The following is a 27,520-nucleotide window of genomic DNA, read 5'->3' as shown; positions in this document are numbered from 1 at the left end:
TTAATAGATTAACATTGGAAAACTTGGAAGCAAAGGCTAAAATATTAAATGATTTAACAGATACTTTTCCAATGACTCAGGGATAAAAACAGAGTATAGTCTAGCTACAATACTTTTTAAACTTAGCTAATACATTACCTGATTGTTGCCAGCAGATACTAAAGATACACTAATAAACAAATCAGTGCAAACTGTAGCATATGCAGATGACATTAATATTGTGTCAAGAATCAAACAGAAAACAGAAGAAACATATTTGGAATTACAGTATTTGAAAAGTCTAGATGAGTCTTTGACTCCATGGAGGTCTTAGGATAATAATAATCAGAAAAATCAGCATATGAGACAGGGCTAAAAATTAATACAGAAAACTAAAATAATGATCAAGCAACAAATTCAAGAAGCCAAGGCCCAATTTGGGCTGCAGAAGAAGCTAATGGCAGTAAAAACTAGTAACCAACATATAATTGAAATTGAAATTTTCAACAGTAATAAACTGGTGCACCATATATTATATTGGTGTTTAGCAATTTTGGATCAAATTTGAGCTCATCATTGTATTTATAAATTTAATTTTACTTCTAACAAATTTATACCTCCATCAATTTTATATATATTCTTCTCAAAGGAAGAGGACAAATCCAGACTTCTTTCTCTCTGTATACATCACTCTCCTAAGCAAAGGCAATAATATAAAATCTGATGAAAGGAAACAATGAAGTGAATAAAATTATACCTGATGATGGTTCCAATTTCAGTCAAGATTTTTCAATTTCTTATAGTAGACAATAATGTGAATCAGTCTCATACATCAATACAGAGAAATATGCTTTCAGTCAAAGTTTATAAGGGAAACAATTAATATAATGAATGAGATAAGAGAATGGTCAAATATGTACCAAAGTTTTCACTGTTTCTTATAAATAATGAGTTAGTGAATTAGCATAATATTTATAGTCATATTTCCCTACTCCTGATATAAATTATGCTCTGCACCACATGATTAGTAAGGTTAAGGATGGCATCCATATAAGAAGTGAAACAGCTGTAATGCAGGCATATCCTGAATATCAGTTGGGTTTTGAGCCTTCGTTCAACAAATTCAGGAATGATGCTGTTAAAAATACAAGGTGTATGAGCAGAATATTGTATTCAAGAAGCTACCATATGATACAAAGGAAACTTCATGTTGTATGATCTCAAGTATTTAGGCTTAGGTGCTGGTTTACACTCATGATACAATTTAAAGAAATAACTACAGCACAAAGAGAAATAATTAAACAGAAGGTTTAATCATTTCAATATTTCATCTCAGTCATAGAGGCAGCTTCAGGAATAAAATGTTAAAATTGTAATAACACACAAGAAACAGTCTCAGAAACAGCAGTCAATCATATGAACATTAACCACGCTTAGAAAAACTTATTTTGGATAATTTTTAATGTTAATTTCACACAAGAAAAGTTGTAGAACTGAAGAATTAGTATTGAGTAGAAAAGATCAGTAAGCTGGAAACCATGCTCTAGAGACCAAACATTTTACTTTTTCAGGCCATTCAGACTGAGTGAATAAATTCGTCTAACACCTATAAAGATTTGTAAACATAATGACAGTGGGATTCAAAACTGCAGTCCATTAGATGGAGAATGAAGGTATGATTTACACAGTCAAAATTTTTGATCAAATTTGAGCTCATCATTGTATTTATAATTTAAATTTTACTTCTAACAAATTTATACCTCCATCATTTTTCTTTTCAAAATCAATCTGAAGATCTTCCAATTTAATGTAGCTTGGCTTATTAATTGCCTTAGCTCTGTTTACTGTATAATCATATACTGCAAGCCTTTCTTGGGAAGTCAGCTCTGTAATGCAGTGATCCATTGTTCTAGGTACTTTTTTTGCTCTGGAAATTCCTATATTAAGAACAAAATAATTTTTCAGAAATGTTAAAACCTGCTTTTTTTATTTTTAAAATTTTTTTTTTATTTTTTAAAATTTCTGTGAGCTTGGCATTAAAAATGTCATAATCGTATTAATAAAAAATTTATATAAATAACTGCAACTAAATTAAATTATATATATTAAGTTATTACAATTTTGCTATAAATCAATGAGATTATATTTTATTATAAGAAACTATATTAAAATGAAAATGTTATCTTAATAATGATAACTTACTCTGCCACATTGATGACAGGCTATTTACCTGCTAGAGATGACCGATTTGCAGCATGAGGTGGAAAATACATGATTGGATATTAAGTGCATTATGATATCAGTTAAGAAACACTTCTTTTTTTTTTTTGAAAGAGAAATAAAGCAGGACTTAATTGTTTTCTATACAGATTTCTGTAACTAATTGTTACTACTGATGCAGAATTTTCCAAACTCGATAACAGTCTGAAAAGTTTACTGTTTCTTTTTTCCACATGAATTCCACTTGCAAACCTATAGTACAATTCTTCGTACCATGTGTGAGTTAAGGATCATTAGGCTTTTAACTATGTATAATTGATATTTCAATGTAAAGCTGCAATGTTTTAAAATACACAGATCAAACAGATAAAAATAATTTAATTTTCAGTGTGAGAGATATATCTACTCACTAATGTTGCATTCTGCACACAGCTGTCACATTCAGTAAGAATTAGAGCATGCATAAGATGGGCCTTATACATGCTCTAATTTTTACTGAATTACATTTTCTCAATTTTTACTTTAATATGGTGGTCCCCATTTTGTGAAGATTAGGTGATTAGAGTTTTGGGGCTTGAGTTAGATAACATCCATCTTTAGAAAGATAAACATAGCTTGACTCTTTGTTTCAACTTTAAGCATCATTGTTTTATCAAAAGACCATGGTTTTTTCCTAAGCACAGACAGAGGCCGATCCATATCTCTTGAAACACGTAACATGATTTGGTTAGAATATAAAAAAATTCTTCTTACTGCTAACTAAGCCTCCTTGTTGTAATCTTTCTTTTTCTGAATTTGAAGCACTGAAGTATTGGAAGAATAGCAATAATTTTATTAACAAAGGAAAGGCTGTTGTTCAAGATAAAAGATAATATAATAGAAAAAATGTTTCTATTATATTAATTAATCTCTGAAACAACAGGGATTAATTCTCTTATTGATAATGTTTCTATTTGGGATGAAGAGCAAAAGAAAAAGCTTGAAACTTTCTATGCTTGTCCACCACCTAGATTATATGGTCAACCCAAAGTACATAAACCAGATATTCCTTTAAGACAGGTTGTTGACTGTACAGGATTTCCCACTTATTATCTAAATAACTATCCAATTGTGGATAGTTATTTAGATATTTACTTTACTTGCTACGAGGGTGGTCTGAAAAGTTCTTGACCTCAACCATAGATGGCAACAATATCGGCAAGATTTTTTTTTTTTTCCTAAGTTGGTGCATCTGAAATAAGCATCTATGTGAAATTGCAAGTCATTCTATCAAGTAGTTTGTTTTATACAGCTGTCTGAAGCAAAAGTGCTGTCTCTATCCCTTGAAATGGATAAAATTGAGTGTTGTGTGGCTATAAAATTCTTTGTAAAAGAAGGTTTAACGCCAAAAGAAATTCATTTGATGTTCATAAAAGTTTAGGGGCACTCTTCTTCTTCGTTTTTGACAATTAAGAAAAGGGCTGCTGAGTTTAAACATGGCCATACCAGCCTTGATGATCCAAGTGAAAGACATCCAAAAAGTGTAACACCATCAGAAATCATTGATCAAATGCACAATATGGTATTGGATGACCAGCAAGTCAAAGTGCGTTAAATTGCTGAGACTATAGGCATTTTCAAAAGAACGTATAGGATATATTTTGCATGAAGAATTGCATATGAAAAAGCTTTACGCAAGATGGGTGCCGTGCTTGCTCATAGCAGATCTAAAACGCACTTGAATGAAAATCTCTGAACAGCGCTTGGAGATTTTAACAAGAATAAAATTGATTTTGTGCATAGATTTATTACTATGGATGAGACTTGGATTTCACCATTACACATCAGAATCCAAACAGCAGTCAAAACAGTGGACAGAAGCCGGTTGTTCAGCGCCAAAGAAGACAAAGTCAGTTCCATCAGCAGGAAAGGTCATCGCATTGGTGTTTTGGGATGCTAAAGGCATTTTGTTCATTAATTATTTTGAAATGGTAAAACAATAACAGGGGAACATTATTCCAGACTAGACAAAAAAATTCGTGAGAAAAGATTCAGTTTGCGGAAGAAAAAAGTCATCTTTCATCAGGACAATGCACCTGCCCACAGAGGTGTTTTGGCAATGGGAAAATTAAGGGAATCTGCACTATGAATTGTTGGAACATCCACGCTATTCCCCAGATTTGGACCATCTGACTTCTATCTCTTCCCAAAACTAAAACTCTTCCTCGCTGGTCAGTGTTTTTCTTCAAATCAAGAGGTGATTGCAGCTGTAGAGGGATATTTTGCAGATCGTACTGAGAGCCACTACAGGGACAGGATAATGGCACTGGAGCATCGCTGGAATAAATGTGTTAGTCTTAAGGAAGATTATGCTGAAAAATAAAAATAATTTTGAAATTATAAATTTGTTTTTTCATTGTTAGGCCGAGTACTTTTCACACCACCCTCGTACTTCTACTAGAAGATCTTCAACCTACATAAAAACACTTTGGATTTTCAAAATAAAATCTGTGATCTTCATCTAGTACAGTTATGTCCCAAGTTACATAAATAATGCGTTCTGTAAACCTTTACGTAACTCGAATTTTACGTAAGTCAAATTTGTAAATTGCATGCATACAATAAAATGTTCAATGGCTACTTGTACCACTGTCTTACATTAATTTTTTTGCCATTAATCAGATATTTTCAATTTTGGGGGTGATTAAAAAAAAATTCGATTATAAAAAACTTTATCAATTGTATTTGAATAATATACATACTGTAAATATGAAAGCATGAAAAATACATAATATAAAAGAATATAAAAACAAACTGAAATATTCACTTTTCAAATAAAAAAATGTCTTGTGATGGCTAAGCTGGCTGTTCTATGGGAAGTTTTATCCCATTCAATGTTGAAGGCTGAGGGTAGTTGAGGTCGTCAGAGTTGTCATCTTGACTTTGTTGTGAACGGCATCTCACAAACATGTCTAGACTAGATTGTGTGGTCACATGCTTCTCTTGTCCTCATAGATGGCTTTGTAGCTAGACATATCGGAATAGATACGGCACCTAACATTTTCGAACCGCTCAGTGTTCGGATCCATCAATTCTAATTTTGCTACTGCCATGTCTATCAAGTTAAAAACCTCGGCTAGTCCCTTCATTGTATATTTCTTTATGTCTGGTGGTTCAAATGAGCTCAGTATTTTCTTTGGAATTTCGGAATGCCTCCAACTGAATAAGGTCATCATTAGTTAGCTCTTTATTGTGACTCAAAAGAAGCTTGTTAATGTCACCGTTATCCACTTCCAGTTCTAATTGCTGTGGCAGTTGCACACACACACACATCTCCATCGCCTGCTGTAATTCATGTGTCAACTCAGCACCCGTATCAGTCATTGTTTGCTCTCCTTCCGTGAAACACTTAAAATTATGGACATTTCTAGGCAGAGTTTCTTCCACACAGCTTTCATTGTTGTCTGCTTGATTTCATCCCAAGCCACCCTGATGTTTTTGATGGCATTAAGGATATTACGGTTCTTCCAGAAACAACAAAACTAGCAGTGATAACAAGTGACTGAGATAACTGCACGAGGCATCTACTACTAAGGCTGTCAAAGCCGCAAACGTGTTCATACACACTAGTAGATTTATTACGTGATTGCGAATTTACGTCGCGTGTTATGTAACTCGCGGTGTAACTGTAGGTTCTTCCACTGTTATGACCTTAGATATTGTGCCTTTATTTACTAATATTCCTTTATCAGACAACTGAATTACTTCAAGAAGAATTTCCATCAGATATTGTTATACACTCTGGTTATCTCACCTTTCAAAACAAATTATATCACCATACTGAAGAAACAGCTATGCACAGTCCTATTTCTCCAACCATTGCTACTTCATGAAACACTTGGAACATCTCATTGATACTTTACCTAGACCTACACACACTACAAATGTGTGGATGATATTATGCAACTTAGAATAGCTCTTCCACTGAGTTACAGAAGTTTCTTTCTAAATGAAATGCACTTCATCCTAGGATCCAATTCACCTTAGTCAACAAGATGGCAGCTTACAATTTTCAGTTTTTCGGAAGAAGACTCATACAAGCTATTATAACAATGATGAGTTTCACCATCATCCTAGTCAAAAGGCTGGGGAAATTAAGACCTCATTAAATTGTGCTCATTCTTTATGTTCTTCTGACAAACTTTTACAGAAAGAATTACAACATATTAAATCCACTTTCTTAGCAAATAGTTTTAATTAATGATTCCTTCATCAAAAAAAGCATTTAACAGATATGGAATCTCTGCCTCTTCTAATGCAGAAGAAGAAATAACTTGCCTTCCTACCCTTCAGGTGCTAAGCATTTCTGAATGCATAACAAAAATTTTAAAACCACTGAAAATTTATTTTATCTTTCACCCATCAGAAAAATTGCCACTCTTCTCACTTCCAAGGATAAGCTTCTATGTTTTCCAAGCATCTACCAGATTTCTTGATTTTGTGGCTTATCTTATTTTGAACAAACTGGAAGATCTGCTTTATTCATCTTTCTCTCTCTATCCCTTAACAATACCTATCATACATCTCTTTAAACCTATTCACTGTTGGGGTGTTCACAAACCCTTCTGGCAATCCATTCTACTCATTCACCACTCTCCAAGTCTCTAGAATCTAGTCCATACACCCTTATTAACCACAGTCTTAGACAACTTCCAAGTGTGAACCCTTGTTTTCGCCCTGCTCCACATATAATGAAAAAAATTCTTTTGTGTCAATCATCCCTTTAGTAACTTAAGTTTTTATCATATCCTCCCCTCTCTGCATGTCAGTTAAACTCTGCAACTCACACACCATCTATCTATCCTCATATGGAACATTCCACAGACCTGTCACCAGTTTGATCACTCATTTCTGACTCCTATCCACCACCTCCCAATCTTCAAGAAACGCAGGTGAACAAATCTGTACACGGTAGTCAACATGTGGCCGAATTATAGCATTATAAAGGGGGATAATAACTTCCCTATCTTTATCTGTCAATGTGTTCTCCAGCATCCAAGTAATCCTCTGAGCTACTTTGCAAACTCTTGAAATATGTCCTATGAATTTCAAATCTCTATCCACCATCATTCCCAGATCCCTAGCCTTAACAATTTCTTGTGATATGAAGTACATAATCTTTTTATCCCAAAGTGCATTATCTTACATTTTAAAACATCAAATTGAAAACCATTTTCCTTTGCCTATACTGCCAATTTATTTACATCATCCTGTAAGATAGCTACATCACCTTTATCAACCACTGCCCTCCCTAGTTTTGCATCATCAGCAACACAACTGAATATCCCCCCTCTCAAATCTTTCACTATATCATTAATGAGTAGTGGTCCCTAGTACAGAGCCCTGGGGCACTCCACTGGTCACCCTCATTTGCCTTAATTCCACTCCACCATACACCATTCTCTGATGTCTATCACCATCCCCCTATCCATGCCACCAGCCTTATATCCTTCCCAATTGCTCCAACTTGAATAATAGTTTTCCATGCAGAATTCTATCAAAAAAGGAAGACCAAGAACTAAATGGATAAAATCAATAAAAGTCAACTCCAGATTACAAACCTATAGTCAGCTCACCATCCACACAATAAACCGAGAATCCTGGAGGTTGTTGTGGAAACAGGGAAGACTCAACCCATCTCCGATGGAAGAGGACAGTAAGTAAGTAGCAGTAATTCTGTCAAATTACTGCTACTTACTTGCTGGACTTTGCAAATGCCTTTGCAAAGTCCAGCAGCATCATGATGTAGCATTCCCTTTATCCAATTCTGCTGTCACCTTATTATAAAATATGAGTAAATTACCGAGGCAGGACCAACCTTTTACAGAGCCATGCTATCCTCTACAGAGTAGCATATTACTATCCACACATTCCTGAATTTTACTTTTAACCAACTTTTCCAATACTTTAACCACCACTCCAGAGATACTAATTGGTCTGTAATTTACTACTTCTGTCTTGAGAGTCACCTTTATGTAATGGAATTATCTAACTCTCTTTCCACTCCATTGGAACTTTGCCAAAGGTGAGACTTAGAGTGAACAACTTCATCAGAGGCACAGTCGGTTCATTTGCAAATTCTCGTAGCACACGAGCTGACATATCATCCAGGCTCACTGCTGTATTCACACTGATATCTGTATTGTATGGCTTAAGTGCTGGGAGGACATCATTTTGGAGGTTTAATTGACAGCACTAAGAAAGGATTAAAATATAATTTTAATGCTTCCAATATTTTGTCTCAGTAACTGAGACATCTTCAGGGAGCAAATAACACTTGTAACCCACTCACAAAGAAAACATAATACTCAATGAAACATGTGGATGACTAAAGTCCTATCTAGGTGGTGCACTATGGGTTCCCCATAGCGCACCACCCTTCTAATGATTATTGTTTCCCAAATTTTGGGAAGTTCGATGCATCTGTATTTGTTTAAATTAGATAGATTTCTGAGTGCCACTGCAGATTATAATTATAATGAAGCAGGGTGGTTTCTTCCAGAAGATCCTGTGAGCAGTATCCAATACATGATATGCAAGACAAGACTGACAATAGTTATGATTGCAGATGCAAGATTTGTGTTCATCTAAACAAATTGTGGTTGATCTACCTGTCTGTTCAAAGTAAGCCAACTTGCAGGAACAGGGTATTTTATATATTCCATCAACTGAGAGAGAGGAGGCAAAAGCTGATCATTGGTCTAATGAATAAGGTAGCAAGCTTCCAGTGGGACTTAAAAGGTGTGTAGAGTTTGTACTTTTTTTTTAAAGACTTGCCTATTTTTTCCAATCTGCCTGGCATAGAGGGGATGGTGGCAGCATTTCTGAAATCCTTCTGAAGGGATGGTCGAGGAATGGGGGGTGGGGGGGGTGGATGAAGGATTGATTACTTTTTTAATTCTGTAAACATATCTGAGCCAAATTTGGGCTTTAGGCACACTGACTATAGAGCTCGTTGCTCAAAGTCTTCCATATAAAAGTTAGCTATTGGGAGGAAAAGCGGCTAGCCCATGACTGTACCCTCTTTTTGAAGGTTAAAATTGTTTTGCCACACAAAATATCCAGAGCGGAGTACGTGGGCAAAGAGGGCCATGATGTCATGTGAAAATATGTTCTGTAGGAGCAAGATAGTATCATTGAAAAATGAAAAAAAAAAAAAAAAAATGAAAGGGTCATATATATTGCCCCTCTTTTTTTTTGAAAAATTCCATCTACTGGTATCCAGTAGATGAAATTTTTTCATTTTATGAAGGATGGGAAAATGACAAGATAGCACCTATGGAGGTAGAAAATGAATATAGTCAAGAAGAGGCAAGAACTAGATTTTTCTCTTTTAGAGGTGTGCATGACTGGATGGACTGCTAATCGGATGTGGCGAGTGCAAGTAGCTTAAATAAATTCCAGGAAAGGTATGACAGATGGTTTGAGTGATATGTGATTATTAGTAATAGTAATAATAATTTAATACTAATATTAAATACCAATGGTAATGATAATGTAATATCACTCATGCAAAGACTGAAAAAAAGTAAAAAGTACTTTATAAAATGACAACAAAACCACAACCTTCATGCTTATTATGAAACTAACATCCTTAATACAAAGACCAGTCTAATCTCCCATTCATGGATGGACAACCCCAAGCTCTCGGCACATGCATGTTGTCTTGCAGTTGTTGATTAGATGTTTAGGGGGAAAAAAAAGAAGATGGATACAAAAACACACTGTTTTAAAAAGATAAGAAAAATCTAAATGGACTGCACCCTTGAATACAGGATCTTAATTTTCTAGCCCACATCTTCAGCTATCATGGAACAAATATCCCAGCAAATAAGACACTCAGAGAGCAGACCAATTACAATGATAACCACGTCTTCAGTGTTTTACTACTATAATGTATATAGTGCAATATTTAAGACAGCACTAACAATTCTGTGATATTACCTACTGTTCTTGTTGTCTGAGCAATTCAGGTATAGGCTTTTTATGTCCTGTTCCTGCTCTGCATATGAAGTTGATCGTTTCCATCTTGATCTTAAACGTCAGCACTGTCTTCTTCCTGTAGGTTTATATTTATATGCTAGTTTGAGAATCCCATTGTCATTCATCCCTTCTATATGGTGTAGCCAATTTCTATTGCTATTGTGCATGACAAAAATATTGAATGCTCAGACGCAGTGTCAACTGTCAACAAGGTAATCAACCATATTTGAATGGAATAGGGTTAGTAATTTTTGGCAATGGAGGAGCTTAAGGGTCAAAGCTATATAACTGGGAGGGGACCTTGCATAGCTTTTTAAGGAAAGTGACTGAAGCTATTTCTTAAACCGCTATGTAAAATGATGGCACAAGCAATATGACAGAATTCCATGCTGGCTGGGACTATGTCTCAACTGGCATGAAATTAAACAAGCCACTCCCCCCTCATTTTCACCAGGAAAACAGGGCAAACAGTGTGAAGTCAACTACTGCAACAAATTCTGGAATATATCCCAACTCACAGTTCAAGATTGGTACTATCCACATAAGAAGCATCAATGGAAAAGAAATGGAACCAGCAGAAGAAATGGATAAGTACCAGACTGACATAAAAGGCGTGATTGAAACAAAGAAGACAAAAACAGGCACTATCTTTCTAAGCAACAATAATCTTCTTGAATGCAGACAATATCAAGCAGACTGATCTGGGCAAAAAGCAGAATGGGGAATAGGATAATGAGACTTATTTGTGCCTATGGTCCAACAAAAAATTCTACTAAAGAAATGGAGGAATATTTTGAGGCATGAGAAAAGACAGTTGACAATGAAAAAGGAAAAGTTTGTTGGAGATCTAAACAGCAGAGTAGGAAATGATTACCAAACATACAGAAATGTTTTTGGAAAATTTGTAAAAAAAGATCAAAGCTAATAATAATGGTAACTGCCTGTTGGATTTCTGTTTAGGACATGAACTAGTTATTACTAATAGCATGTTCCAATATAAAAATGTGCACAAATTCACATGGAGAGAGAAGTTGCAAGAAATAAGTAAAGTCTCAACCACAATGCTATAGTTAATAAAGTTTCAGTAAGGAAATAACATAAGCAGACATATTACTTACAATTATAATAACGGAATTAACTCACGTAAAATATTCTTTATTAGTAGAATTTTCACCTGAGTATCACAGGCATCATCAGTACAAGTACAAAGGCTAATTAAACAATAACTGACATATTCACAAGGAGCCACCTAAATAGCTAAAATAAGATAACTAAAAACGGTCCTTAAATTTCCTAAACTTATTTTTAAAAATAAAAAAACTATATATATATATATATATATATATATATATGTATATACAATTACAAAATTTAGGACAGATTAGTTGATTCACTGCGTATTATCTCCCACAAAGGGGAAAGACATAGACCACCGGATCTTTTTAAGTTAGGGGAGTGAAGTAACATTTCACATGTTTCTTTGTAAAGCCGTTCCATGAGGAACCGACTTTTGTGAATGACTTTTGTCTTGTTGCAATGAAACTCTATGTCTAGCGTTGATGGCATGCTCTGCAAGTCCAGACTGTTCAGGTTCAAGGTACTGAATATACGACTTGTGTTCGTCTAACCGGATAAGAGCAGATCTTCCTTTTTGTCCGAAATATGATAACCCACAAGAGCAGGGAATCTGGCAGACACCTGGATAGCTGAGATGTGAGAGCTTGTCCTTTGGAGATGTGAGGAATGTGGAGATTTTTCTGATTGGTCGAAAGACAACACAAATATTTAGTAGTTTTAACACTTTAGCTATGCGTTCACTAATGTCTTGCACATAGGGGATAGGTATACACGTTTATTTCTTCTACATTTGAAGAGGATGCTGAAACATGACTACTCAATGCTCTTTTTATGAAGGAATTTTTTTATCCATTGGATAAGAATATATTAATTCCTTCTCCTTATCAGTGAAGTTATTGGTGCAGCAACTTCACTGATTCCTTTTAGAATCTGGAAAATTGACTCAAGACTAAATAAAAAAATTATATACATTTAATGAAACTAAAAATATGCAATATAAATAAAATTAATTAAATAACTACAAAATTAATTGGATCCAAGGCCTTCAAAAACAAGTCTACACTTTAGAGATCTCCTTATCTTAAAAGAATACAATCATTCACTCTCTGACTCTTTCTATAACTAATTTAACATATACTTAATCATGTCTAAAAAGCTTAACACTTAAAATTGAAATTAATATCAATTTTACATAACAAAATGCTCAGAGTCAGTTTTCTTGCTAGGCCCTTTCCTGAAAACATAGAACTACCTCTTCACTTCCATGGGATCCTTTTTTTTAAATTCCTTATTTAGCATACCATTTTTTCAATCATCCCTCCTGTTTCACTGGAGTACAAATATTCTTACCTCTCACAGTTCAATTTGACACAAAAGTTACCAATTTTTCTACCACAAAAAGAAGTTTTTTCTACAACTTCATAAACAACATATCTAAGTAGAGCTCTTCATGTTAAGCCCCTTGACAGTTTCAGATTTTACTAATTCCATCGCTTTTTCCAATAGAATAACAAAAAGATCCTGCATTCTTAATATAGAAGACAAACATTTTTATTCAGCATTTCCTCAAACATTGAATTAGAATATCAATTCAAATATCTTGTTTTATTTACTAATTAATTACTATTAACTAGCTAATTAAAGCTCTTCAAAACACAACAAATATTATGAAGATAGACAACAGAATTAGTAAAGTAGGTATGGTAGGAAATCAGCTGAATATGTGTATATGGAATAAGAAAGCAATGAGTCAAAACACTAAATTAGCAGTATATAAGACAGTGTTCAAAATAGTTTTAACTTATGGATCTGAAAGCTATAAATAAAACACTCGATCAAAGACTGGAGACCACAGATGGCACGAATGGCAGTATCATATAAAAAATGATACTGCCATTGATGTTGATGATGTGCCATTGTTAGCATTAAGGAATGTTAGCAGAGCTAATCCCAGATGGTATAGTCACTTAAACAGAATGGGAGAGAATATGTTAGCAAAGTGTTCTTTGTGAGGTTTGCAGGAAAAAGAACAAGATGTAGGTGGATTGAAAGAGTAAAAATATGACTTAGAAGACATTAATATAAGATCTGATAATATTGGAGCTTTGACAGATAAGATTAATTTTGATGAAAATTGTCAGTCAGAAGTTAGTAATGGTGTAACTTTTCATGTACTACTATCATAATATTCTGTACGCCTCGAGGGTACATATCAAGAATTTGATAATTTTTGCCAATGCTATCGATGCATAGATAATTAAATGTGTTAACATTGTTAATTGCCAGTTTTATAGAATTGCATGTTATACTTTATACAATTTTAAGTTACTGTTTGTTATAATTACAAACAAGATTTAAACCCGACCATTAAAATCAATAACCATGTGCAAAAGAAGATGTAAATTTAGTGAATCAGTGAAAGAAAAATTTACTTTTTTGAAAAACAGTCACTGAACGATTCAATGCACCATATGCAATGCAAAGTTTTCTATCAGACATGAAGGATGTTCTAATGTTTTTGAGACATATCAAAACAAAGAAATACAAATAAGTTACAACAACTATTAACATAGTTAAAACTATTGCTTTCAGAGTAGTATATATTTAAAGTTATTGCTTTCAAGTAGTATATATTTCAGAAGAAACATTTCCTGCTAATGAAGTTATATTTGCCTATCATACAAAAAATATAATCCATAGTTTCAATCAATGGATTGCATAATCACAACAGCAATAATAATAACTTTATGACAAAAAGTTTTCTTGCTCCCAAATCAGAGCACAAGCAATAATTAGGAATGTTCTCTTCCTGTGGGGATTGGAATAAGTAATAATTCAAATCAAATTAAATGTCACCCTGTTAGCTGATAGTTCAATCATATTTTTTTCTTTAGTAGCTCTTCCACTTTGGAAGTTAGCATTCATGGTATGCCAGAGTGTCCATTCCTCTGACATTTTTTAATCTCGTAATAACTCGTTACCCATCCATTTCTTTAAATCAAGATTAGTCATAAAAAAATTAATATAAATTTTAATTAGATACCATATACTAGACAAAGGAGTCCAAATGAAAACATTGGAGTTTAATACTGTGAGATAATCGCTAATCATGTTTTAAATCTTTTGGATAAATTTGCACTATTGGAAAAATTCATCAACTCTCAATGTAATGAATGACATATTACTGCAGTTCCAAATGGGGGGGGGGGGGATCTTTGTAAATATTTGGAAATGTACAAAGTAAAATATCATTGGAATGGGATGTGATGCCTACATTATAAACAATGCTATAGATTAGTTGTTTGCAAATCAAACTTTCAACATATATTTTTTTCAAAAATATGAACATGTCCATATTTATACCATAACAGTTGAACAACAAATTGTTTTGTGACTTTGTTGATGAAGAATACAAAACTATCAGGACACAGAAAAACATTGTTATCTTTGTTGCATGTTTTGGAAAGAGACTAAAATTATATTCTTCTTTTTCCATCAATAAATGTCCAACCGTATTAACATTTTTAATCGACTTTTGCTTATATTAATACATCATTTCTTACAGAGTCATACTCTTTTTCATCTATAGTTAAGAGAACTGAAAGAAAAAATGCATTAGCATTTGAAGTAAGAGCTGAGAATGAAATCTTTATTGACTAAATTAAAATGAAACAATCTAGAATATTGAACTGCAACTAATGAAGTTATTGCATAATTTGATTAATGACAGTTTTTTGGTGTATTTAAGTTTTCTGTAGAGAATTCTATAATAAACAAATAAAATATATACAAGGGTTCAAACTTTTGAAAATTTTAATTCTGTTTTGGACAGCATTTAACAGAATTGCAGAGTGGAAAAACATCACTATTTTGAAAACTGTAAATTCAAATCCACATTAGTGCAAGTCATGGACCAAGACAATTCATGCATCTTTCCAACATTTTCATAATGAAAATATTCATTTCAACAACATGAAAATCATTGTTGAATTTATTTTGACACTGCTTTGTTTCATGGCTTCATAGAAAGTTTCCTCATTAGTGAATCAATTGCATACTGACAAATTTTACTGGCATAGTGACAGTAAAATCAACAATTATAGCAAAATTCCAACAAACAGGAATGTTTGTTGATTGATGGGACTTCAGGTCAAGAAACAGGTAAATTTTAAGGTTTTTTTTTTTTTTTTTTTTTAATGATATATTTAATGTACGCCCATACATGAGAGGTTGGTAGATCAACCTATAGTATATTAGTACCATGTATGGGTTGGGAAAGAAGGTACTTGTTCACATTGGATTTGAATGACTGTATATTGTATTCCTTGGAAAATACATCAATGGGGGGGAAGGGGGGGGAAGACTGTTCTGCAGTATAGCAATGGCAGGAATGAAGAAGGAAAAGAAGTTTGGAATAGAAAGGATGTTGGACGGCAGATGTACATGTTCCAGTGGGCTTAGTACTTAGTGAAGGAATTATTGATGCTATTTCAGATGAACATTTGCTGTGGAAATATTTATAGAATACACAAATTGCAGAGAGACCAAACGTCTGTGTGAAAGTGAGGGGGGGGGGAGGTGAATTGGTAAGAGATGGGTTATTAATAAGTCTGATTGCTCTCCTCTGTATATTGAGTCGAGCATTTTGAGGGCCCCACCCCATATGTGGGAGCAGTATTCGATGGTTGAGCAGATTAGTAATTTGTATAAGGTTAACAGCTGTTCAGGGGTGAAGTAACGTCTTGAGCGAAAGAGAAATCCTAGTTTTGTAGAAGCTGAGGATACAATGGTTGTTATGTGTTTATGGCAGGAGAAGCTTGATGTCAGGTAATTCCAAGAAGAGAAATCTCAGATTGTCTGGAAATTTGGATGTTGTAAAAAATAATACTGGGAGAATATGGTTCTTTATTATGAGAAATGAGACAGTACTTGGTTTTATTTACATTGAAATTGACTAGGTTTTCTGAACTCCATTGGAGGATGGCTTGGAGGTATGAATTGAGGGCAGTACTGGTTGCTGTTCTGTAGGTTGAGGTGAGTTGTATGGAGTAATTTATCAAAAGAAAGGGAGGAGTGCAATGTACTGTAGTCTGCAAAACTGTATTGTGTTGGAAGTAAGCTGAAGTAGGCTATTGATATATAGTAGGAAGAGGGTTGATGAGAGGACAGAACTTGCGGTACCCCGGCATTAGTTGAATGGTGAGAGGATAAGGAGCCATCCACCAACACACAGTGTGCATCTAGACATAAAGTTGGCAATCCAACTGCAGAAGTCCTGAGACAGTCCAAATGATAGGCGTTTGCTTAATAAGCCTTTGTGCCAGACCCGATCAAATGCCTTGAAGATATTAAGTCCAACCACTTGGGATTCGCCAAACTTCTCCATGGCATTTGTCCAGAGATAGGTGACATATGTGAGCAGATCTCCTGTTGATCAGCAGTGACGGAATCCATACTGATAGTCGTTTATTAGACGGGTAGCTTCAAGGTAGTGTAGGAGTTGGGAAGTGATGATTTTTTCCATTACTTGAGACAGGACTGAGGTGAGCGAGATTGGTCTCTATTCAACCCATTCCCTTCTTGGGAATGGGTTGAATAGAGAAAAATTTCGAGGCTGTGGGATAGTATATGTAAGTGACATAGGATAGGAGACAGTTCTAGTGTGCAAACCATCAGGACAATTGGTGGAATACCATCGGGGCTGGGAGACTTTTTTGTGTCTAATTTGGACAGTATTTTGCTGATCTCTTTCTGGCAAAAGGATATAGTTGGCATTGTATGTTGGGCATCTGGAATGGTTGGGGGACATTTGCCATTGTCATTTATGAATGCATTGGAAGTAAAGTGTGAGGCCAAAAGATTGGCCTTTTCTGTAGGTGATGAAAGTACTTATGTATTTTATTATGTTTTTTTTCCACCAGAGGTCAGGCCAGTAGTTGAATCAAAAACACAAGATTTTTCATTCCAGAATACCTAGCTACATGGACTGCCAAAAATACATAACTTATGAACTCTTAAAATCTTTATCTAATGTAGTTTCTAAATACTACTAACAGGGAAATATTTCTAAAATAAAAATTCTTCACTGCTCTGACATCCTGGCAAGCTTTGACGTCATTTGCCTCTTCACTAACATTCCATTAGACATAACTATTCAACAGATGATATCCATAAATAATTTGACTTTGCTGTATACTTTGGATATTTTCCCTAGCAAAGTAATCAACATAAGCAGGTGGAAGATTGTGTATTGTCCCCTTTATCAAATTAATTCATGGGATACTTGGAAGAACATCTGTTCACTACTATCACTCTTCCACTTGGTTCTTGTTCATTATGTTGATGATGTGTTCACTATTTCATTTCACAAATGGAAAATTAGTTTCTTAGATAAAATAACCCACTCCCTAAAATAAAATTTACATCAGAAAAAAGGAAATAATAGTATGTTGATTTTTTTGACCAAAAAACAAATGTAATAAAAAATAACTAACACTGGGATAGGTCGTAATAATTATTTAATAAACCTACTAGTTTTGCCACTTAAGCTAGTGGTTTTGTCTGGATTAAGGACGAACACACAAATATATAACAACCATTAAATATGAATCATTACATAACTAAACGTAATGTGTAGGAACCATTACACAAAAGTACAAGTAAAACAGAAACATAGATTTTCATTTATATATTTTATTTGTATTTTTGTGTAAGAGTTCCTACACATTCGGTGTTTAGTTATGTAATGATTCATATTTAATGTTTGTTGTATATTCGTGTGTTCATCTTTAACCCAGACAAAGCCACTAGCTTAAGTGGCAAAACTAACAGGTTTATTAAATAATTATTACAACCTATAAACCTAGTGTTAGTTATTTTTTTTATCACAATAACAGTCCTTTATGGATTCACTGGTAAAGAGGAAAGTGGATAGCTTGGCTCCTCGCTCTCTCTCTCTCTCAGCTTTTCCCATTTATAAGTAGCTGACATTCACCAGAAGATAGTATCTCAAGGATGCTATGCACTACACTTCACAAAAAACCTCTGAATTCTCAAGACTTCTGCACACACAGGGGCACATTTCATCTGTTCTTCAGAAGTCACACTCAGACTATAAGTATAATTTATAAATGACAACATGATTCCGAACAGAGATTTTCCACAAAAATTACAAAGTATCTTGGACAATTATTCTCCTACTAACAGGCAATTATCTGATACTACCAAGAGAAATTCCAATCCTTACATAAAAGGCATTTCTGAAGCATCACAAAAGTTTTGAAAAAATTTGAATTCCAGACAACCTTCAAGCCAATAAGCAAGATTTCCTCAGTCCTGCCTTCCACCAAAGACAGACTTCCTCACTTGGCTCACCTGAGAACATACTAGATTCCTTGTTCCTGCAATCTCTCCTATTTTGGTCAGACTGGTCATACCATACACATCTGATGATCACATCACATGCACATGCATTACATCAAATGAACTACATCACAAAATGATTACATCAAAACGTATTGACTACTAGCCACAGGATTCTGTTGGACAACAAAATTTGAGAGCCTCCTCAAAGAAAGCTCTTCACAATCACTTCTTAATTCTGGGAAACAGGACTTAGAACTGTAATAATCCAGTGTTCATCATTTGTAATATGTATCTGCAATGCTTACACAAATAGGTTTTCTTAGTGGTGTGTGTGTATAACACACACACACTAAGTCCTTGACTTCAACAAGTGTTACATTCCAATGATCCTGTCACAAGCTGTAATCACTGTAAATTGGAAATCACCATGTAAACCCTATGGATATGTTAAGAAATTAACATGTCTGAATGCTAAAATGAGTGTCTTTTGTTACATTTAAACTGATTTTACTCTGTTTATTAGTGAAATAATATAATTTAGATTTTATAATATACACTTATCATGTGCAGTACTTTACTGTAATAATTAACGAAATATCAGTATACAGTGCTTCTCTGCACTTACTTGGAGCAAGAGTAATTGTTCAAAGCTGTTGCGTTATTGATGTAGACAGTTCATCTGAGGAGACAGAAGAGGCTAGGTCATCAACAACATATGCATAAATTATGGAAGGCTCAGGCTCATCTTCTGAGAGTGCAGTGACAGTAGGAGTGGGCTACTTTAAAAAAATATATGCAACATTACGTTGAATTTAGTCTACACAGTTTGCCTTTTCTTTTCTGCACAAATTTCTCCATAGCAATTACAGCTGCATCATTCTATCTACTCTGCTAAAAATCTCCATGTTGGATCTATTTTCTCAAACTACCACACTGCCTTATTAACAGATGTATCTCTGCTAATTTTTTCACTATAAACTTTTTTTTTTTGGAAAGGGAGAGCTTAGTTTCTTTGCAATATTCTTCTGCTTTTCTCTCTCTCTCTTTTCTGGTTCTTCTGTAACATTCTATGCTTTTAGGCTCTATAAGAGCTTCATTTGAGAAGTTTCCAAAAGCTTCCACTAACTACTCTACTTCTTCATTGTCAACCTTGAACTATTAACTAACAATACTATCTTGTCATCAATCTTTTTAAAGGCTTTGTCTTTGTCAAATCTTATAAATTTATGAACATGTATTTTCAGCAGCTTTGTCCAAACACCATTCGTGCAACTACTGTCACTTCATTCCATGCTACCTCTACATTCTTTATACAATGCAAAGCATTCCTCATCCTTAGTAGCTGCAGTAGCTTGAGTAAAAGTATTTCTTAAATAAAATTCTTGAAGGCAGCAAAAACAATAGTCCATGGGTTACAGGAGTCAAGTGATATTAGACAAATGTGTTAATGGGTTGGCCATTGTAAGTTGCATATGCTGTAAGTCAAATATCAACAAAAGTGTACATATACACAAACATATATAAATAAACCTTTGCATTTTTATGCATTGCAGTATACATGCCAGAAAGGGGGGTGTGCTTTACTTTATGAGATACATACTAAGGCAAGTGATATGAAGTCATTAGCCTCTATATACAAGTAGCTCTGAAGTCAATATATTTCACGTGCAAAACTTCGTTTTGCTCACTTGGAAAAAGGATTAAAACCAAGTATAAAATTTCCTGATATCTTTAACATATATTACACCCAAGGTAAATATCTCTTAGCCAAACTCTTCATGCTGGACTATCATAGTATCATGTACACCCCTTGAGGGTGCATATCAGGAATTTAATGATACTCCATAAGTGAGACTTACGATAGATTGTAAGTTAAACTGTCTGAATTTGGAGAGATTGTCCTTGGAATAAAATATAATATAATGCTGGCATAAGATTAAATTTTAAATAATTGATGATTAACACATTGACAAAACTTTCTACATCTTTCTCTCATCCAGAGATTTTTATTAAAAAGGTCAAGCACCTTTTGTCTGCTTGTATATGAGATATGACTTCTGAATTACTTCAACTTTGGTATCTCTCCTGGGTCTGGCTCCCACTGAAGAGACCTCAATAAAGGTCGAAACAGGTCTGGGTAGTGGCCCTTCCCATTATGCATTGCATTATACATGCCTGAAAGGGGAGTGTGCTTTGCATTATGGGATACATACTAAGGCAAGTGATATGAAGTCATTAACCTCTATATACAAGTAGCTCTGACGTGAATATATTTCACAATATATATATATATATATAATGTGTGCGTGTTTAATTACATATACAAGGGTGTGCTGCAAAGTTCTGATAATTTCAAATTTCTTTAAAACCTCTGACATGTCTTCTTATATATCATAAAAGAAAATGAACAAATTATTAAAATCTGATGAAACATGGGAGTTAAAAAGTTTTAAGATATGTTCTTTCTTGTGGGTATATAAGCTACTTTAACATCATTTTTGTTCTACATGTTTATTTAGAACTTTTCAGCCCTCCTTGTATATTTACATTAAATTTCTTATTTTCCTTATGTAATTAATGTATAGTGATTTAATCACGAGTTATGTTAGTAATCATAATCAGACCAGAATAGTATATAGTAGAGTGGAATGTAGGAGAATAAGGGTGGCAACGGGAGTTCCTTGAGATTCTATATTAGAACCACAGCTATTTAATTTCTATATTAATGATATATAGAACAATTGAGGGAGAGCATTCAGCTGTTTGCTAATGATGCAAAACATAAACAAAACACCTTAATAGTTAATAAAAGTGATGTAGAAATACTACAGGATGATTTAAATAAATCAGCAGTGTGAGCAAAGGTTGTCAGTCTCTTCTGCAGCTTGTCCCACTTAAGCGGAGTCTCTGTTTTTGGTGAGTCTCCTCTATATCCTCCTGTCTTGGGCTGCAACCGCATCCAAGTTCTTCATCTTCAAGTCCTCTTCCACCAGCTACCTCCATCTCTTCTTTGGCCACCTGCACTTCCTCCTCCCCTGCATATCCATCTGCATGACCTTTCTTCCCATATATTCGTCCTCCCTCCTCATCACATGACCAAACCAACTCAACCTTGTCTCCTGTATCTTCGCTCCTAAGTTCATAACTTCCACCATTCCCCTCACATAGTCATTTCTCAGATGATCCTTTCTGATCACACCACACATCCACCTAAGCATTCTCATCGCTACCTCCATCCTGCTGATGTTATTTTTTCTTAGGGCCACAGTTTCCATAACATATGTCATAGCTGGTCTCACTACTGTCCTATAGATTTTGCCTTTCAGATTGATCGACACCCTCTTATCGCACTCCAGCCATCTCTCTCCAGTTCCTCCATCCTGCTTATCATACATCCCACTTCCTTCTCAGCCTCACCATCCTCTTCCACTGTTGAACCTAAGTATCTAAAGTCCCTCGCATTCCTGATGACATTTCCTTCCAGCTCCAGATATGTCTCCTGGCTGCCGTCCACTTTGCAACACATATACTCTGTCTTACTTCTGCTCAGTCTCATATCTCTCTCTCTCTCTCTCTTCCAGTACATTCCTCCATCTTTCCAGTTTAGCTGCCACTTTTCTTGAATCTGCACACAACAAGATGTCATCTGCATACAACATTGTCCAAGGTGCATCTTCTCTCACCTCCTCCGTCACAATATTAAACAGGAACGGACTTAATGCTGACCCTTGATGCAAGCCAACTGTCAATTGAAAACTTTCAGTCTGTCCCAGGCAGGTCCGAACCCTTGTCTTCACATTTCTGTATATCTTCTGCACCAACCTGACATATTTCTCCTGTACCATCTTCTCCTCCCTCAAACACCTCCAGACTTCTTGCGTTGGCACTCTATCATATGCTTTCTCCAGATCAATAAACACCAGATGTAGCTCCCATTGTTTCTCTTGAAACTTTTCCATCATCTGCCGTAACCCAAAGATAGCATCTGTCATTGATCGACCAGGCATGAAGCCAAATTACTCCTTTGAAATCTCCACCTCCTTCCTCAATCTTCCATCAAGAACCCTTTCTAGGATTTTCATTGTGTGGGACATCAACTTTATCCCTCTGTGATTCTTACAGTCTTGTGCATCTCCCTTTGCCCTTGTAGATGGGGACAAGAGTACTTTCTCTCCATTCCTCTTGGCAAACTGTCATGAACGCCCCACAGCAGGCAACCCCCCCCCCAGTGCCTTCCATGCCTCCACTGGGATCCTGTGAGGGCCCACCAATTTTCCATTCTTCATCCTCTTCATGGCCTCCTTCACTTCCACTCTACTGATGTTCTGCACCATCCCCTCAGAAGGCTGCCCATCTTATCTGTGAGTCTTCGCATTTTCCTCATTCAAAAGTCCTTCAAAGTATATTCTCCACCTGTTTCTTATATCCACCTTCCTCCACAGTCGTTGATCTGCCTCACATGTAAGATATCCTCTGATGCCTTATTTCTGCATTTTGCTAGTCAGTAAATTTTTCTCTGTCCTTCCTCTGTTTCTAATTGATCATAAAGATCTTGATATGTCATGGCCTTTGCCACAACTCTCTTCTTGGCTTCATGCTTTCTCTTTCTGTATGCCTCTCTATCCTCTTCCACTCTTGACTCATCGCAATTCTGTTTTGCCTTCCTCTTAGCCATCACTGCTTCTTGTACATTATTATTCCACCGCCAACCCTCCTCCTTCTCTCTAATCTTTCCAGATGTCTCACCAAGCACCTCGATTGCACAGCTCAGAATTACTTTTAAATTATTATGTTTCCACCAATCTTGTACACTTTCTAGTCCATTCGAAATCCTCTCTAACACCCTCTCCCTAAAACAATTCCTCACACTCTCTTCTTTTAAGTGAAACCACTTAACTGTCATCATCCCATGGCTTCCAAAGATTCTTATCTTTGATCTTATTTTAAAGTCTGCGCACAGCAGCCAGTGTTGCTGAGCCACTTGATCTGTTGGGATTACCTTAAAATTTGTCACTTCCTTAAGATGTTTTTCTTATGGTCAAAATGTACGCCTGTGTAGCTCAGTGGATGTGGCGTTTGCTCACACCACGGCGCTTGGCCGCATGAAGTAAGACTTGGTTTCGAGTCTAGTCGGCGACTAGAGGAAATTTTTCTAAACCTTTTTTCGCCCGGTTCCCGAGTTAGTCGATCTCTGGCATGGGCAAGCAGGTTTTTTTCTCCCGGAAACTCGGGTTTTTCGTCCTGTACACTCAAGAAAATCGACCGTAGAACCTGCATTATTTCAGACATTAAATACGAGTGTTAGGGACCACAAGATGGCGGCACCTGTAGAGCCGTCTCTCTTCACTGCATGCTGCTTAATTAATGATAGCCTTAGGCCAGCTATCTCTGATTGGGTACCAGTGGAGATTGAATTGCCCACTCAGTCTCCAAAAAGTTAGATAGGGCTAAAAATGGCCTCGCCTACTCCCTGTATATACGGGAATAAAAAGGCGTTAGCTGATTGTTTTTTTTTTTTTTTTTTTTTTTTTTTTTTATAGTCAAAATGTAGTCAATTTGTGAACTGTTGTTACCACTTCTAAATGTTATCAAATGTTCTTCCCTCTTGTAGAAAAACGAGTTCACAATTGCCAGATCAAATGCTACTGTAAAGTCCACAATCCTCTTTCCATCCTCGTTCATCATTCCCACTCCATGGCCATCATGCACCCTTTCACAGTCCCTATTCTGTCTCCTTATATGTCTGTTCAAGTCTCCTCTAACAATCACCATTTCATTTTCTTCCAGTTCCCTTATTTCTTCATCTAGCACGTTCCAGAACTCATCTTTCTCCTCTGCTGTACAGCCAACTTGCGGGGCGTATACACATAAGACGACCACATGATAAAATGTGACAAAATATGAGGTTAAGCACTTTGGGATGAAAAGATTACATACTATGTATTACACTGATGGTACTGGATTACAGGAAATTGATGAGCATGAGAATCTGAGGGGAGAGGGACAAAGAATTGAAATTCAGAGGACATATGGCAAAAGTGAGCAAAATAACTCAAAGAATTACTTGGATGTTGAAATAACGCTTGCATAAATAGAGATGGGGAGGTTATTATCTCTCTTTATAATGCTATCATATGGCCACATATCGCTTGCTGTGCAGAAATTTGGTCACCTGGATTTCTTGGAGATGAGGTAGTGCAGAGGATCTGGAGATGAGTGACTAAGATGGTGGTAACAGGTCTAGAATGCATCTATGAGCAGACTGAAAGTGTACAGGTTGCAAAGTTCAGCTGACAAGCAGAAAAGAGGAGATATGACAAAAACTTATAAGTTACTAAAGAAGTTCTATCATGTCCATATAGTACTGATATAGAAAGGAATTTCTGGATCAAGCTTTGAAACCAGATATTCCTTTCTGGTTCAAAAATCCTCATTTAAAAAAAAAAAAAAAAGTGGGGAAGGGGGGGGGGATCAATATACCTTTTCTTCACATATAGAACTTTGCTTCTAATAAAAGTTAATCTGAATATTGCATGGCTAAATAAATTAATATTCTGTAGAACTTCATCCTAAATAACAGTATGAAGTCCAACAACTAGTAATATCTATATGTAGTCTACAAACGTTTTGATGATATACTTCTTTTCCTGTTTATATGCCAGTGAAGTTAGTCAATTGGTAGAGCCTCTGCTATTAATCGCTCGCAAAAACTTAATCAAGTTTGAGCATGGTTAGTAGTTGGAAGGGGCTCAATTGTTCGATAGTGTTGGCACACTCTCCCTTGATGAGTCTTTGGTCTCCCTGAAGGTGTCACATAATAATAATAATAATAATATCAATCTTGCCACTAAAGGTAAACTTACAACTCATTTAGTACCATGAATAGACAAAATTTTTAGATAAGCTAAGGAACCTTACTTTAGAGGCCAAACACAACTTTTTTTGAGTTACTTCAGCATACATGATGGATATATTTATATTAAATGATATAATACATCATTTCAACACTTGCTTTAAAGTAATAAATCTTATAGTTTTTAATAAATGGAATAAAAACCACTTAAGAAAATGATTATCAAATTTAAGGTATTATCAGTAAATCACCATAATCATTCAAAGCAAACTTAACATATTATATTTTATGGCAGAAGTTTCCACTTCATTATAGCTTCTGCCACATCAATAAATGCCTTGAAACTAAGATCTGATTTTTCACAGCATGTAATCTTAACCATTTTACACACAAATTCAAAAATCAGTTAAAAAAAAAAGCTTGTTTGAGCAAGGTGAATAATAATTTACTTTTCTGAGTTTATTTTCATTTAGCTGAAAGAACACTAAGTATTTAACAAATGTGCTTAATGCTTTCTTTAATAGCTAAGTTTTAAGAAAAGGGAAATATGATAACATTAAATTTGCAGGATAAATTTTTTCAATTTAGTGATTTGGGGAAAAACTGCTTATAGGAAAAAATATTTAATAAAAAATTAATATTAATCATCCAAAAAAAAAATACTTATCTCTAATAGATAGTTTGGTTTCTTTGGCTGTGATGTATGAATTTCTTTCACGTTTCTATGCTAAATATTATGCTGGTATACCATGCATCCATCCTAACTACATTACTGAATAACTATCATAAGGATTTTGATCTTAAGCTAAAGAAAAATTTTCTGTCAGATGAGTGGCTTTTAAGATATTTAGAGCATCTAATTGAGAAATATCAACACAATGATCTGATCACTTTCAAATTTTTTTGAGCATCCATCCTGATTTATGCTCATGTGTAGACCCACATGTAACCTGTATAGGCATTAGAAACCGAAATCCCTACAGAATAGGTTGGTTACTTTATTCCAGGAGTGTCTTATGTCTATAGAAGGGTGTGTCAGGGCCAGCTTGCCTGTTCTGAGGGACAAAAAATCCGAGTTTCCAAGTGAAAAAAAACCCTCTACTCCATATGAAACCAGCTAACTCACCTTTTGTCGAAAGAGACCAGATAAAGGTTCCTCACGTCGTGGATGGGAATTGAACCCAGGTCCTTCCAGCTTTGCCTATACTGACTGAGCTATAGAGGCTCCTTTTGAACATACACTTCATAAATATATCTACATTAGCTAATACTTGCTAAGTTTTTTTTATTCAGGAGTTTCAAAAAAAAAAAAAAAAAAAAGTTCCCTACTTAAACCACAATGCAGGTTAAAATTGCCTATATATCTTGCTATGTAGTATTGAACCAAGATGCCTTCATAACTGATCAATATACCCAAAAATGAAATGTGCCAGCTTTTTCTGCCACATTTCATTTTCACTTTCTCATACTTCATTTGCTAAAAAGCACAAGTAAATTCAAGCACAATAGTTCATGTGTAGTCAGACCAATGACTTATATAGAAGCACTACCACCATCTCCTTATCCCTACATGTCAATGAACTTTTTATCATAGCAGCAATACAATCTGAGGTATTTGAAACTGTTGCAATGTGCCCTTGGAACTTTAGTCCACTGTCTACCATCGCCCCAAGATCCCAAATATCATACACTTCTTGAAGTACAGCTCCACCAACACAGTATGTAATCTTATATTTCTGTATCACAAATTGTAACGCCTTGTATTTACTTATAATAAATTTAGTTGAATCCTTTATCCAAGTGTGAGCAAACAAAGTTTGCGCCTGAAAATATCTTCAGGACTTAATATGTTGTTGTACTACCTTACCGGGGTAGGTAGTACAACACCAGGCAATCGTAGCAAAGGTGGAGCAAGCTACCAACACTCCTATCCCAGTATCTCCCATAATGCAAAACACATCTCCTTGCGAATATGTATAATGTTATGCATTAAGGGATTAGCCA

The 27,520-nt window shown here is 35.1% G+C and overlaps 1 protein-coding gene across 1 annotated transcript in view; it reads right to left on the bottom strand.

Annotated features, from left to right (window-relative positions):
* Positions 1 to 27,520, bottom strand: part of LOC150097658 (U11/U12 small nuclear ribonucleoprotein 48 kDa protein-like) — a 192,819-nt gene that overhangs the window by 62,732 nt on the left and 102,567 nt on the right. Inside the window, exon 5 of the mRNA XM_090407134.1 lies at positions 1,740 to 1,916. Within this exon, the coding sequence (XP_090263260.1) occupies positions 1,740 to 1,916 (177 nt within the window). The remainder of the gene's footprint in view (positions 1 to 1,739; positions 1,917 to 27,520) is intronic.

Source organism: Typopeltis vanoorti, chromosome 17 (assembly GCF_054136105.1).
Source record: "Typopeltis vanoorti isolate ZY-2024b chromosome 17, IOZ_Tvanoo_1.0, whole genome shotgun sequence".
Taxonomy (NCBI): domain Eukaryota; kingdom Metazoa; phylum Arthropoda; class Arachnida; order Uropygi; family Thelyphonidae; genus Typopeltis; species Typopeltis vanoorti.
This window is presented reverse-complemented; position numbering and strand designations above follow the sequence as displayed.